At 47.8% G+C, this 14,813-nt stretch overlaps 1 protein-coding gene across 2 annotated transcripts in view; it reads right to left on the bottom strand.

Annotated features, from left to right (window-relative positions):
• The window catches only part of LOC122551858 (rac GTPase-activating protein 1-like), a 23,278-nt gene extending 9,360 nt beyond the window's left edge, over window positions 1-13,918 (bottom strand). The window contains exons 1-12 of one of the 2 annotated variants that reach the window (XM_043694397.1): window positions 13,667-13,918; window positions 12,495-12,697; window positions 10,151-10,284; window positions 9,060-9,141; window positions 8,779-8,832; window positions 8,578-8,676; window positions 6,217-6,334; window positions 4,851-4,990; window positions 3,036-3,200; window positions 2,367-2,462; window positions 1,773-1,971; window positions 968-1,015 (exon numbers count right to left, since the gene is read on the bottom strand). In XM_043694397.1, coding sequence (XP_043550332.1) covers window positions 968-1,015; window positions 1,773-1,971; window positions 2,367-2,462; window positions 3,036-3,200; window positions 4,851-4,990; window positions 6,217-6,334; window positions 8,578-8,676; window positions 8,779-8,832; window positions 9,060-9,141; window positions 10,151-10,284; window positions 12,495-12,697; window positions 13,667-13,751 — 1,423 coding nt within the window. In that variant the 5' untranslated portion in view covers window positions 13,752-13,918. The remainder of the gene's footprint in view (window positions 1-967; window positions 1,016-1,772; window positions 1,972-2,366; window positions 2,463-3,035; window positions 3,201-4,850; window positions 4,991-6,216; window positions 6,335-8,577; window positions 8,677-8,778; window positions 8,833-9,059; window positions 9,142-10,150; window positions 10,285-12,494; window positions 12,698-13,666) is intronic. The other variant, XM_043694399.1, reaches the window with a different exon arrangement.
• Between the last annotated feature and the right edge of the window lie 895 nt (window positions 13,919-14,813).

The raw sequence follows: 14,813 nt of genomic DNA, 5'->3' as shown, positions 1-14,813 counted from the left end.
GGGAGTCCAGAACTAGAGGGCATAGGTTTAGGGTGAGAGGGGAAAGATATAAAAGAGACATAAGGGGTAACCTTTTCACACAGAGGGTGGTACATGTATGGAATGAGCTGCCAGAGGATGTGGTGGAGGCTGGTACAATTGCAGCATTTAAGAGGCATTTGGAAAAAGCTGCATTGTGCTGGTCCTAGTTGGCCTGTGGCCATTTGCAATGAACAACATTGTAGTAAAACTGGAGGCATTCTCTCTGGGTGCTAACAGCCTGGTACGGTAACTGCTCTGCCCAGGACTGTCAGAAACTACAGACGGTGGTGTGCACAGCCCAGACCATCCCAGAATCCACCCTCCCATCCACAGACTCCATTTACACGGCTCCGTGCCATGGAAAGGCTAACATCAAGGACCCCTCCCACCCCGGGAATGCTCTCCTATTACCTCTTCTGTCAGGCAGAAGGTACAGAAGCCTGAACACGCACCCGCAGATTCAGGAACAGCTTCTTCCTGGCTGTTATTAGACTGATGAAGGGACTCGCTATTTTCAAATAACATTGATCTTGTTTTGTGCATCACCGGTGTAGGCGTGATCTGTATTCCTTGCTCTAAGCACCCTATGATCTGTATGTTCTGATTACTAGGATCTGCCTGTACTGCCCACAAAACAAAAACAAGCTTTTCACTGTATTTGGGAACACTACTATAATAAATCAAATCAGAATGCCAAAAAAAAAACCCAAAAATCAGATTAGGACTTGGTCAGTACAGCAGGTTTCCTTCCTTAAGAAGTGAATCCATTTTGGGTTCACTTTTAATAAATTTTAATTCATTCATGGGGTGGGTAAGTATTTTATTGCTGGTCTCGAATTACCAAAGCTTGAGCTCGGCAATTAACTGTCAATCAGGAGCTAGTACATTCTCCAGGATAACGCTTCAGCCGATCAGTTCAGTACCAAACAAAATCTAAAATGCTTACAACAGTAGGTTCTCTTTAACTTGGTATTCTTGCAAACTGTCCTGATGACTGCAAGATAAAAGACCATTTTTGTTCAGCCACGCTCCAGGTCAAATACTGAGCAGTCATTTCAGAACAATGAATACAGACTTAGCAAAGCCAAGACCAGACCCCAACAATCTCTCCTGGGCAATATGGAGGACACAAAACATTCTAAAGAACAGCACAGTGTGCAAAACACACCCTGACCAATCACAGCAGCCCATAGCAAAGATGGGGGAAGGGAAGGGGCAAGACCTTAAAAGGATTGGGGCAAAACATAACACAGGAAGGGGATCCCAGAGGGAGGTCCAGATGGAAACTTCTGCCCCCACCCTGAACAGGGTGACACTGGTGACAGGGCTCAGCCACAAAAAGGAGGCCCAGGTGGGAAATGGCCCCAAGAGGGGCCTGTCCTGGGTCTTAAACCTTCAGGCCACAACCTCCCCATCCTCCCACTACCAAGACCCCACAAACCGGAAACTCCCATTGTGGGATTTTCCAATGTGCACTCTGTCCCCGACCTAATAAAATCCATTCATTCCAGCCTTAACCCCCAGAATTTTCTGAGGACAGGAAGTCAGGAGCCAGAGCTGCTGGAAAGCTCTGGAAGGTGGGATAAGCCTACCAGACAGTGCCATGAAGGTGGGGTGTGCCTACCCGACAGTGCCATGAAGGTGGGATAAGCCTACCTGAAATGCCATGAAGGTGGGGTGTGCCTACCCGACAGTGCCATGAAGGTGGGGTGTGCCTACCCGACAGTGCCATGAAGGTGGGATAAGCCTACCCGACAGTGCCATGAAGTTTGGGTGCAGTTTGAATGTCACCAGCGGCTCCTTCAGTTTTCGGAGGAAGTCTTTCAGTAGCCCACACACCACATGGATGTTGGAGACTCGGCTGAGTAAAGGGAGACCCTTCCCTCGCACGTAACTCTCCTTCAGCTCCCTGACCAGCCGCTCACCACCAGGTACCCGGTAAATGCCAGGCTGAGGTGGTTGGGGGGAGAAAGAGGGTGAAACAAAGGAGTTAGAATAACAGCCACACCAGTCTCACACACTGCCCCTCAACTCTCAACCAATTCAGACAGTATCCCCATGAACAGCCCCTCAGGCTTGCTCTGTCTTCTTAATATGGACAGACTGCTTATACCCTGCAATAGGTCTCTCCTAGCAATCCCCCACCCCACTCCTCAGTTAATACCCCTCCCACTGGTACAAAACAGAGCCCCCCCAACCCATTGATTAGGCTCCAGACTGTAACAAGTACACCTGGCAGTGAGTTATTCTAGATATAAACCCTCCCCAATTAGACTGCAGATTTTGGGATTGTGGTTAATCCAGACAGATCTCGCTGCTCTCATTTTCAGAGAAGCGTTGCTCACCTCCTGAAGTCCCCGCTGTTCAATTTCATTGACACAGTGGACAACAAGAGATGGGATCATGGGAACAGTCTGGGGGGCAAAATCTCCAACAGCTCCCTGAAAAACAAAACCACCAGGTTAGTGATCAGAAACCGATTGGTCAGGAGTATTACTGGAACCCTGGAACATCCTCGGTCTACAACCCCTGCCCCCACCCCACCCACAAAGGCATTACTGAAGCTGATGGGATTCAAATCAATGGCCCCAGAATATGAGTTTGGGGTTCTGGAATGGCCATCCAGGGACTTCATGTCACTGCTGTACCCATCTTGTGTTGAATGGTCATGTGTATTTGAAACGTCAGAGCTCGGGTACACCCACGGAAACGTCGGGCTGAATAGCTGACTGCTGTTTCAGTCTGCTTCACCATTCAATCCACTCACAGCTGGACATCCCACTCAGTCCCCCGTTCCCAGCCCCTGCTGTCTTTCCTTCCTCTAGCTCCAGGAACGATATCTAACTCCTGTACCCTAAAGTATGGTCGGGTTTGGCAATGACTGGTTTTTGGGAGGACTCATTTTTAAAATCACTGCACAAATCGGTGGCTATGCCCGAGTGATCAGCTGATGAATTGTCTCCATTCCTTCCCTCTGATATTTGGGGTTTGAAACCTCTGCCTGATGTCCATACCTCACCGTTTTTGACAGAGATTGTGGTGAAGTTGGGTGAACAAATGGCAGGGCACCGCTCCTTACAGCTCGGGTGGGCAACAATGCTGCAGCTGCGGCACTTCAGAGCCATTCTCCCAAACCGGATCCGTTTCCCACAGGGAACACAGGTCTCCGGCATGATGATCTGGCGAATGAGAGAGAGAAACAATTACTTCCAACTGCTCAGGATTCCATTCACTGTCAGAGATTAAACTCTAATGAAGACAATCCCAGGATCCTCAGCCAATCATCATAGGTTAGGCCTGCCATTCCAGGGATCATCTGTGCGAATCTCCGCTGGACACGCTCCAGTGCCGGTAAATACTTCCTGAGGTGTGGGGCCCAAAACTGGACACTATTCTAAATGGGGCCTAACCAGAGCTTTATAAAGTCTCAGAAGCACGTCGCTGCTTTTACATTGCAACCCTCTGAGAAAAATGACATTACATTTATTTTCTTAACCACAGACTCAACCTGCACGTTTACCTTTAGAGAATCCTGGACTAGAACTCCCAGACCCCTTTGTACTTTGGCTTTAGGAATTCTCACCATTTGTAAAATGGTCCAGGCCTGTATTCTCTTTTTCCAAAGTGCAAGACCTCGCACTTGCTCACTTTGAATTCCATCAGCCATTTCCTGGACAAGGGCAGCAGATACATGGGAACACCATGTGGGCGGCATGGTGGCACAGTGGTTAGCACTGCTGCCTCACAGCGCCTGAGACCCGGGTTCAATTCCCGACTCAGGCGACTGACTGTGTGGAGTTTGCATATTCTCCCCGTGTCTGCGTGGGTTTCCTCCGGGTGCTCCGGTTTCCTCCCACAGTCCAAAGATGTGCAGGTTAGGTGAATTGGCCATGCTAAATTGCCCGTAGTGTTAGGTAAGGGGTAAATGTAGGGGTATGGGTGGGTTGCGCTTCGGCGGGTCGGTGTGGACATGTTGGGCCGAAGGGCCTGTTTCCACACTGTAATGTAATCTAATCTAACAACCCCCTGAACGTTTCCCTCCCAGCCCCTCACCATCCTGACTTGGAAATATATCGCCGTTCCTTCAGTGTCCCTGGGTCAGAATCCTGGAATTCCCTCCCTAAGGGCATTGTGGGTCTACCCACAGCACATGGACTGCAGCGGTTCAAGAAGGCAGCTCACCCCCACCTCCTCAAGGTTGGCACAGTGGCTGTGGTTAGCACTGCTGCCTCAGCACCAGGAACCTGGGTTCAATACCACCTTTGAGAGAGTGTGTGGAGTTTGCACATTCTCCCCATGTCTGCGTGGGTTTGCTCCAGTTTCCCCTCAGTTGAAAGACGTGCTGGTTAATCGTGGGAAATGCGGGTTACACAGATAGCGTAGGATGCTGGGACTGAGTGGGATAATGTTCTGAAGGTTGGTGCTGACTCAATGGGCTGAATGGCCTCTTTCTACACTGTTGAGAATCTGATTAGGGATGGATAATAAATACTGGCCAGCCAGCAAAATCCATATCACAGTGAATAAAAACCTGGGTGTTTTGGGAGGCTAAGTGGATGGCGGGGGGGGGGGGTGCTGGGGGAGGAGGAAAAGAAAAATAATTTTTGGTCGATTAGGGATGGTCACAGTGGGCCGAATGGCCTCTGTCTGCATTGTAAATGTGCCCATTCTAATTTAATCAAACTAGTTTGTAATTCCAGACATTAAGAATGGAATTTAGTCTCCAGCAGCTGCTGTAATGGGATTTGAACCCTTCTCCCGAGAGCAGTCACTGAAGCCTCTGGGTGACTGACCCCCCCCCCGCCAAACTGCCGTTTCCCTGCAGTTACCGTTTTGGAGGTGAAGGTGTGCGGCCTGCTCTTGGGGGCACTCGCCGGCGTTGAGAATGGGTCAGGAGACGGTGCTACAGGACCTGGGGCAGTCACCAGCTGGTGCCCACTCCCCACAGTGTGGTCCTCTGGGATCTGGTCTGTAAGAGAGGAATCAGTCAGTCACTCCGCAGAGCTTCCCTTAACCCTCACATCTCCCCAATATCAGAGCATGTGCCACAAACCCACTTCATTCACTTTGGTGTGGGGGCCTTATTCCCCTCTGAAAGGATTGAGGCTCAGTTTCCAGGTGAAGCTGTGTGTTCAGTCAGGTCAGAGACATTAACCTCCACAGAGTGTTACTGGAGCAGAGAGAATTAGGGGTCGTGTACAGGTGAGAGTCAGCCCAGAATTACAAGAGGGAAATCATGCTTCGCAAATCAATGACCGTTCAAAAGATCTAACAGACTTGATCGAGGGGACCCAATGGATTACATCCATTGTCAAAAACTCTGAAAGTCCAAAGTTCCAAGTAACAGATTCTTGTGTAAAATTAAAGCATGTGGGATTGGAGGGTAATGTATTGAGGTAGATGGAAAACTGGTTGGCAGACAGGCGACATTGTAGGGATAAAACAGGTCAGTTTCCAAATGGCAGGTAGTGATTATCAGAGTCCCACAGGGATCAATAAACAGAGGGGAATGTGTCACAGGATCTCAGTGTCCTTGTATACCAGAGACTGAAGGTAAGCACACAAGTACAGCAGGCAGAGGGGAAGGGAAACTGTATGTTGTCCTTCTTAGGGAGACAATTTGAGTACACTGTCAGGGACATCTGGCTGCAATCAGACAGGGCCTTGGTCAGGCCACACCAGGAATACTGGGTAGAGAGTTATGTTCTCCTTACCAGGGGGAGGGATGGGGGGTGGAGAATGGGCTGGCTGTGGAGGGTGTACAGTGAAGGTTTACCAGACTGAGTCCTGAGATGGTGGAGCTGAAGGAGAGGAGATGGAGTTAGTTGGGTTTGTATTCAATGGGGGTTCGGAGAATGTGGAAGGTGTAATTTCATAGACATCTATCAAATTCTATTTAGGGTAGACAGAGTAAATGTGGGAAGAATGTTCCCAGTCAGTGGGGATCCAGAACCCAGGATCATTCAGAGGTGAACATGGAAGAGGGGCAGGGTCAGGTTTAACACAGAGACAGAGGCTGGAGAGTGAGGGGAAGATTTGTGGTGGGGCTGGAGAAGTATGCCATGCAGGAGTTTGGAAAAGTGTGCTGGTATTTGGAGGAATCGCTGGACCAGATGCTGGTGAAAGGAGAAATCAAATTGGAATGATTGTGGTTCCCAGAATCCCTTCATCTCCCAACCACCTTATGTCACAGACCTTCCAACAGGAGGCGCCGTCTGTTCCAGTCTGCATGGCTGTGACAAGCCAATCCCCTTGGGGAGTCACGATGCACCTTCCCCTCACTTCCTGCTTTACCATCCATTGTATCACTGCCCTGGGGGAGAGAAAAAAGGCTGCATTCATATAGTGCCTTTCAAAATGAGGAGGGAGGAAAGGAAGGGAGGGAGGAGCTAGTGACACTGGAATTGTTTAGTCTAGAATGCTGTCAAGACTGGGTGAGAGAGAGAGTGAGAGTGAGAGAGAGAGTGAGAGAGAGAGTGAGAGAGAGAGTGAGAGAGTGGATAAAATCAGGAAAAGGAAGGAAAGTGGAAAGGAGGATTCACATCAGCTGTGATCTCCGTCAATGGCAGAGCAGGCTCGATGGGCTGAATGGCCTACATCTACTCCCAGTAACTTCCAAAAGCCCAGAGATAGTGACCAGTGATTCCAATTGAAGTGGCAGATATTTTGGTCAGTCACATGTTTCTGCTGCTGCTTGGATTTAACAATGAGGCCAGAGAGTTACAAACATTCAACTGCTTCCAAAACCATGCAACAGTTACATCCAGCAATGAAAGGTCACTCCGTTTAATCTCAGGAGTGGGAAAACTTCGAGAAACACTAAACTTGGACAAAACCACAACTTGCTTGGACCACAGCCAATTAATACACACACCCACAGAGTCAGAGCTGTATGGCATGGAAACCGATCATTCAGCCCAACTTGTCCATGCCAACCAGACATCCAAAACTAATCCAGTCCCATTTGCCAGCACTTGGCCCAGATCCCTCCAAACCCTTCCTATTCATATACACATCCAGGTGCCTTTTTAAATGCTGTAATTGTCAACATCCTTACTTTTTTGCGCAAGAAAGAATATTCTATTTGGGTGTTTGAAATTCCTCCAGGTTTCTCCTGTTGGCATTAGATAGTTATGGAGCATATCCCTTTAGATTTTCTGACAAGTATCATAAAATGGAGAATTTTTATAAGACATGGCAGCCCTTTTTGGACTACCTGGAGTCTGTCACCGATTGGGTTTTATGAATTGAATACCCAGAGGGGGACCTGCGAATGTATGTGTGTGTAAATTAATGCTCTCAATGGCAGAGAGCCAGTGTTTTGTCTCACTGAGCCTGATTATTATTAATTAATTATTTGTATTTAGTTGGTCTTTTATAGATTCATACATTTGTACGAGTACAGCTTGGCTTTTTGTACAGTTTTGAATTGTTTTCTATTTGTAATATTAATTAAAATATATTTTTATTGTAAAATAGATTTTGAAAAAAAGTGTTGTAATCGTACCAGCCTCCACCATTTCCTCTGGCAGCTCAATCCACACGTACCACCCTCTGTGTGAAAAAGTTACCCTTTAAGTCCCTTTTAAATCTTTCCCCTCTCACCTTAAACCTATGTCCTCTAGCTTTGGACTCTCCCCACCTCAAGGGAAAAGACCTTGTCTATTTATCCTCATGATTTTATAAACTTCTATAAGGTCATTTCCCAGCCTGTTCAGCCTCTCCCTGTAGCTCAAATCCCCCAACCCTGGCAACATCCTTGTAAATCTTTTCTGAACCCTTTCAAGTTTCACAACATCTTTCTGATGGGGTGACCAGAATTGCACACAGCATTACAGAAGTGGCTTAAATAATGTCCTGTACAGCTAAAACATGATCTCCCAACTCCTGTACTCAATGCACTGACCAATAAAGGAAAGCATACCAGACGCCTTCTTCACCATCCTATCTATTGATATTGAACTTGTCAAAGATACTTGTTAGACCTCAGTTACAGTCTCGTGCCCATTGTGGGTAATACGCTTTAGGAGAACGTTAATGTTAGAGTGTGTGTAGGAAGGGTTCTCAATCATGGTTCCAGAGACGAGAAACTTCATTGAGGATAGATACAAGAAACAGTGTCTGTTCTCCCTAGAGAGACGGTAGCTCAGGGCAGACCTGATCGAGCTCTTTAAAACCATGAAGGCTCTGGATAGTAAACAGAGAAACCGTTTTCCTTGATGGGGAAAATCAGATTCAAGTTAGTTGGTAAAAACAAAAAAAAAGACAGGAGAAAATGGTGTACTGTCTGAGAGCGTGAGTGAGGCAGGTTCACTCGAGGGGTTAGGGTTTGGAATGTACTGTCTGAGAATGTGAGGGAAGGGGAGGTTCACTCGATGGATTAGGGTCTGGGATGATCATCCAGAGCTTGGATCAGGATACTGCTGGAAAGTATTCTCCTGCACAGGTCCCTGTCTCGGACCCTCAGCGTGCTGTAACCTCAGTCCCTTTCCCTCCCCTATACCCAGGCAGGAGGGATTTAGAGAGAGGCGCCCAGGAATAAAAAGGCCCACTCACCAGTGCGGAGCCCACACAGTCCACAAGTTGGTCAAAGGAGCGAGAGCGGGATCTCCTCGGAGCAACTGGTGGGCGATCGACTAGGACACGGCTGGAACGCTGTAGAGAGAGAGAGTGAGAGAGAGAGATCTCAAGGTGGATAGCCCCAGGTTTCCATCTGACAGAACCAGCACAGCAAGAGGAGAGTTACTGCTTGTTTACCCGTTTGTCCCGTATCTTCGCTGTTACCGGCTTCACTGCAGAAATATTCAAATCCTATAGAAGGAAAGAGACATGTTAACCCCTTGAGACTGACCTGGAAACGCCCCCACTAGCCTCAACACAACCAGGACTATCCCCTATACCCCTACTTCAGAACACTTTCCTCAGAGGGGGGCAGAGGGAGGGTTACAACACTGAATGACAGCAACCACCCACACCCTCCCCACACCCCTCCGGCCACCAATACCCATCACCCCCTTCCCTCCCCAGCACTGACTGACCAACATCTCGTCACGTGTCCGGTCATAACTGATGCTGGAACAGGAGATATTGGAGGTCACTGTTTCATCAACAGCTTGGAGCCTGTAAAACAGGATGGGAGCAGGTCAGGGAGAGAGACAGACACACACAGACATATCATTTCTATAGCACCTCCCAATGAAGCACATCAGGGTAATGATTGATGTGCTCATGGTATTTGGACAGGAATGGCACCAAAAAGGTTACTGCTCCTCGGATGCTGCCTGAACTGCTGTGCTCTTCCGGCACCTCTAATCCAGAATCTGGTTTCCAGCATCTGCAGTCATTTTTGGTAAAAACAAAGGTTTAATCCACATGACCCAGCAGGTGCTGAAGACAAGGCTGGGCCCACTCCCAGACAGGCAGCATCCGAACCTCGCTAACGTCTCCAGTCAGTGGTCAGCACACGTCCAAATTCAGGTGAGGCTGATCAGGGCCGGGCAGCTGGTTATTTCCAGATCACTGACTGAGCAGCAGAGCACCTTGAGGTGAAGTGAAGGCTATGGCTATAAATGTACAAAGTGAGGGGCAGGAAGAGGGTGGATGGAGGGAGATTTGTGGAATGGGAAAGGTGACCAGTAACAGGTTTGGATTTGGGAGAGTTCGGGGTCACTCAGACACTGCACACTCCGATAACAGCTTCAAATCCCCAAACCCAGAGCAACCTACGTATCCACTTACAGGAAGTGGCTGGGCCAGTGATTATTGTTGCCCCGGGGCATTACTATGGGTCTGGAGTCATGTACTCTACAGGCGAGACCAGGTAAGGACAGCAAATTTCCTTTACTGAAGGAAGCAGTGAACCAACAATCGATACTGATCACACGGTCAGCTTTAGGTTAGTTTGTGTTAAGTTATTCTATTGCTCACTGGAATGGTAATGTTCCCACCTTGGAGCTCTGGGGTTACCAGTCTGGTGATATGACCACTTTGCCACCACTACCCCTTGATGCCAAAGGGTCATCAGTGCTGGCCTCACCCACTGTCGTCCACATCCCAAACATGTAAGTATTGTTTGACATGTCAGGTGCCTCTGGTTTGGGGGTATGGGATGTTAGAGTGGAGACCATACCTGGTGTGGGCCTGTCGCTCAGGCTGAGTGTGCGCAGCCAGAGCTTGGAGGAGGTTTTGACGATCTTCACTGTGCAACGCTGTGCCGGGAGCTTCACTCTTCAGAACATCATGGACCAACTGCAGCCTGCGTTCCTGCAACAAGAGAATCACAGCAGAACACAGAGGGCAACGTACAATCACCAGGATGAGAGAGACACAGATCAACCACAGGCCCAGAAGCAAACAGTATAGGAGGCCATTCAGCCCTTCAAACCTGCTCTGCTATTCAGTTTGATCAGGTTTGATCATCCAGCTCAGTCCCCTATTCCTGTTTTCATCCTATACCCTTTGACCCCTAAGGCAAGGCGGAGACATATTTGGCACATTGGATTTAAGATTTGGGGAAAAGTCCCATTAGTTTGGAAGATAGCAAATGTAACTTCTTTCTTCAATTAACAAGTGGCAACCTACCGGTCAGTTAGATTAACGCCTATCCTGGGAAAATGCGAGAACCTAATACTAAGATGCCATATCATGTTCAGAGAGCCAGCATGGTTTTAAAGGGGAATCTGTTTGTATTGGAACCAGTGTGATCTATAACTAGAGGGGGATCAAAGGCAAAGTGCCATGCTGAGGATTATTGCAGAAATCGGAAGCTGATGGTGTCAGGGTAACATTGACCTGGAGATAGAAGACTGGCTGGTTAACAGGGAACAGAATATCTGGGTCTTTTTCAGACTGGCAGGGTGTCCCGAGTGGTGGTGCCCCAGGGGTCAGTGCTAGAGCTAGGATTGGGGTGAAGGATTGAAGGTATGGAGCTAACTTTACCGATGACACAAACACAGATCAGAAAGGGAGATGTGAGGGGACACGAGGAACCCTCAAGGAATATCAGCAGGTTAGGTGAGTGGGCACAGACCTGGCGAATGGATTGTATTGTGAGAAAGTGGGACATTGTCCAGGGGAAAGAATTAAAATAGCATTACCTCAACGGTGAGAGACTGCAGAGCTCAGAGATGCAGAGGGATCTGGGTGTCTGAGTGTAGGAATCACAGAAGATTAGTCTGCAGGGACAGTGAGTGATCAGGGAGGCTTACAGGTTTATCATTTATTGAAAAGAGAACTGAATGTCAAGTTGGGAGGTCACACATCCATTATACAAGGGATTGGTGAGACCACAGCTGGCAGAGTGAGTGCAGGTCTCTTATTTTAAAAGGAAGGATATTAATGTATTGGGAGTAGTTCAGAGATGATCAATCAGATTGATCCCTGGAATGGAGGGTGGGTTGTCAGAGGAAAGATTTGTATCTTCTGGAGTTGAGGGGTCAGAGGAAACAGAGTCTGAGGGGACATGACGAGGTGAATGGTGAAAGGATGTTTGTGCTTGGGGAAGGGGTCTATCACTGGGGGGTCATGGTTTCAAAAACCAAAGATCCTCAATTAAATTAGACAATGATTTCCCACCCCACACCACCCCAACAACAACATCCTTCCTATAGCAGGGAGACCAGACACTATCTAGTCTAATGGCTGAGCAGTTGGAAGGGACTGAGTGGGGATTGTCTGTTCAGACATTTCTCAACTTAAACAGAACATAGAACACAGAAACGTACAGCACAGAATCTACATAAAACACCCGTTGCATTCTCTTCAGTTTGCATGGCAAACTATTTCAAAACATCAAATACCTATTCATTTATTCACCCACTAAAACCTCACTTACTACCTGCTGTTCAAATGGATTAATCTGTACTTTCTGGGAAATTACTCTGAATAACTACTCAAGTGGAAATATTGACCGCGTTCTGGGCAAGAGCTCAACAGGGAAGGAGTTAGATTACAAACCATTAACCAGCCTGGGCACGGTCACCTTCCAGGAGGTTCACTTCCAATTCCAGACTGATTACTTAGATCAAACTTTAACTCAGTTGTGGGATTTAGATTCCACTCTAGAAAAAACTGCCCTGAAACACTAGGAACAGGCTCACACTGGCTCATGCCAACATGGTCATCATGACAACATTAACAGGTTAATATAATGCTCAGATTCTCCATTATAAAAGACTGATTTTGGCACTCTCCCAGCAAGGGGTATATTTAAAACAGATCGATAGGTTGCTGATTGTCAAAGGGATTGAGGGTTACAGCGAGAAAGTGGGAAATTGGGTGTTGCAAATCTTAAATGATTGAATGGAGGAGTAGATTAGATGGGCTGAATGGCCTAACTTCTGCTCCTATGTTGTATGGTCTTAAACCAACAATAAACATATTCAAATCATTCAAGCTGACACAGCTCGATTTACTGAGCTGAAAGTTAATGATGGAATCATCTCAGAGCTCCCAGATTTTCCCCAAACTCCTACCAGCTGCTCGCAGGCGAGCTCGGCTTTGTGTCTCCTCCTCAACTCCACGTCCAGCTGGTTACAGGCATGTTTAAACCTCACCCTGAGAGCTGTCAACTCAAGCTCAGCCTTAACCAGCTGACTCTGACAGGTCACAAACTGCTCCTCTGTGCACTTCCATTTCTTCCTGCAGCTCTCGAAGTTCACTGCCAACTGGAACATAGCTACAAGGCAACAAGATTCGATTTGTCAGCAAACTTCCCACATCTTCGAAGATCAACGACTAGGGCTGGTCTTTTTAAAAATCACAGCAATTTGAAAGGGATGGAGCAAACCCAGAGGGATGGAGTGTTTAGCAGGATTGTCAGGATCAGAGAGGGATGTGGTTAGGAAAATAAAGGGCTGGTCTAAAATAAGGAGTTTTGTGAGGAGCAGAGGGGGAACTGAAGGGAGTGTTGGAACTTGGACCCCATAAGAACAAAAGGCACATCTGCAATCGACAGGGGCTGGATTGGTGCAGAGATCTCAACTCTTGGCAGAGTCACAGAAATTGGAAACAGAGGGCAACACATCAGAACAAACAGCCCAGACAAGGGACAGGGACTAAAAGACAGTTCAGTTCCCGACTTCTCATCCAGAACATGCTAAAAGGCTAAACTTTCCAGAGTTTAGATCAGAGTGGTGCTGGAAAAGCACAGCAGGTCAGGCAACATCTGAGGAGCAGGGGAAAAAAAAAACTCAACATTTCGGGCAAAAGCCCTTCATCAGGAATAGAAGAACACCAAACTCACTCAGTGAAGGTGTCGGAATCCAAAACTCAGGAGAAAGCTTCCCCAGTGTTCAATTAGGGTCACAGATCAGAAAGACAGAGAGTAGGCCTCAGATATTGGACAATTTATTTAGACATAATCTCCTGATGTAAAATTAGAACCCAAGTCTTCAAATTCAGTTAAAAGAGTTTCCTAGTCTCTCTCATGAAGAATTTCACTAATAAGTAAAGAAACCTGTAGTTTTTACCTAGAATGGGCCCTATCTAACTCCACGCCAACACTACAGCCCTAGTCAGTCAGTCAGAGCAAACTATAACACAGAGCATTAAGTATCAGCTTTAGTCCTGATGTCACATTATGTAAGTAAGTTTATAAAGTTCACTCCAGTCCCAGCAACTCAGAAACCCAGTGAGCAGCAATCACCTTGCTCCTGTCTCTGGGAGAAGACTTCACTCAGTTGTAGGAGGATATCCAAATTCCTGTCCACAGCTCCTTTCAGTGTGGCCATTATACAGTAACAGAAAGAGAATGTTCTAGTTACTCACAGAGCCCTGTATTCCCCACTCCACCCTCCCCCTCAGGCCCTTTGGGAGCGTGACTGCACTCTGGGATGTTTCCTCACAACCAACACTGATCACTCAAACAAGCAGCTCATCAGTTGCAGACTCAGCTCAGGCCAGCAGCTGGAGGATGGAAATAAATCCACAAGGTGCCTCCTTCTCTCAATCAGTCCTTGCTAATTGGTCATCCTCAAATGAAGTCAGACACCGTTAATGTTCCAATAGGGAACAGGTGGACTGAGTAAACGTCACATTGGACAATGTGGCTCAAAAGGCCCCTTTTAGAGCCCGGGTGTCCTTGGAGAAGGAGCACGCGGTGTCGACCAACACCCTGGAGTTGTTCAGGGAGAGGTGGGCGCCGCAGGGAGTGGAGTGCATCATTTCTCCCTCCAACTCTATTTTGATTTAGTCCCTACCCACGATGCGTGCACTTTGTGTCTTTCACTGTGTCTCACACCTACACACACACACCATGGGTGCTGGGGTAAAATAAGCACTACCGCAGTTAGGTGGGAATGTGGGGGTTAAAAAGAAAAATGAAAAAAATAAACAAAAAAAAAACAAAAGGCCCCTTTTCTGGTGCACTGGTAATGTCCTTACTTATGGACCAGGAGGCCTGAGTTCAAGTGCTGCCTGTTCCCGAGGTGTGTGATAACACTGCTGCAAAATAGGTCAATCTGGGTTCACTCGGATCCTGCACGACATCCAGGGTTATATAGTAATTCAGAGTAACTGAAGCAGGGCCTGGAAACTTCACCATGATTCGTGTTTGATGGACCTGGACTCTCTCTGATTGGGGCGTGTTCCAGCCTGGTCTGCCTTTCACAGCCTCCCCACCCTCACCTTCACCCCCTCACCCCCACTCCCCACAGGGTTTCTGTTTCAGCTGGACCATCAGGCCCCTAAACGGGAGCTCAGTGACATGGGGCCTGGAGCTGAGCGGACACTTCCACCTGTTGCTGCACAGGCCTCTGATTAACCCCCCCCACCCTCACTGACACCCCCCCACA

Source organism: Chiloscyllium plagiosum, chromosome 7 (assembly GCF_004010195.1).
Source record: "Chiloscyllium plagiosum isolate BGI_BamShark_2017 chromosome 7, ASM401019v2, whole genome shotgun sequence".
In the NCBI taxonomy this organism is placed as follows: Eukaryota; Metazoa; Chordata; class Chondrichthyes; order Orectolobiformes; family Hemiscylliidae; genus Chiloscyllium; species Chiloscyllium plagiosum.
This window is presented reverse-complemented; position numbering and strand designations above follow the sequence as displayed.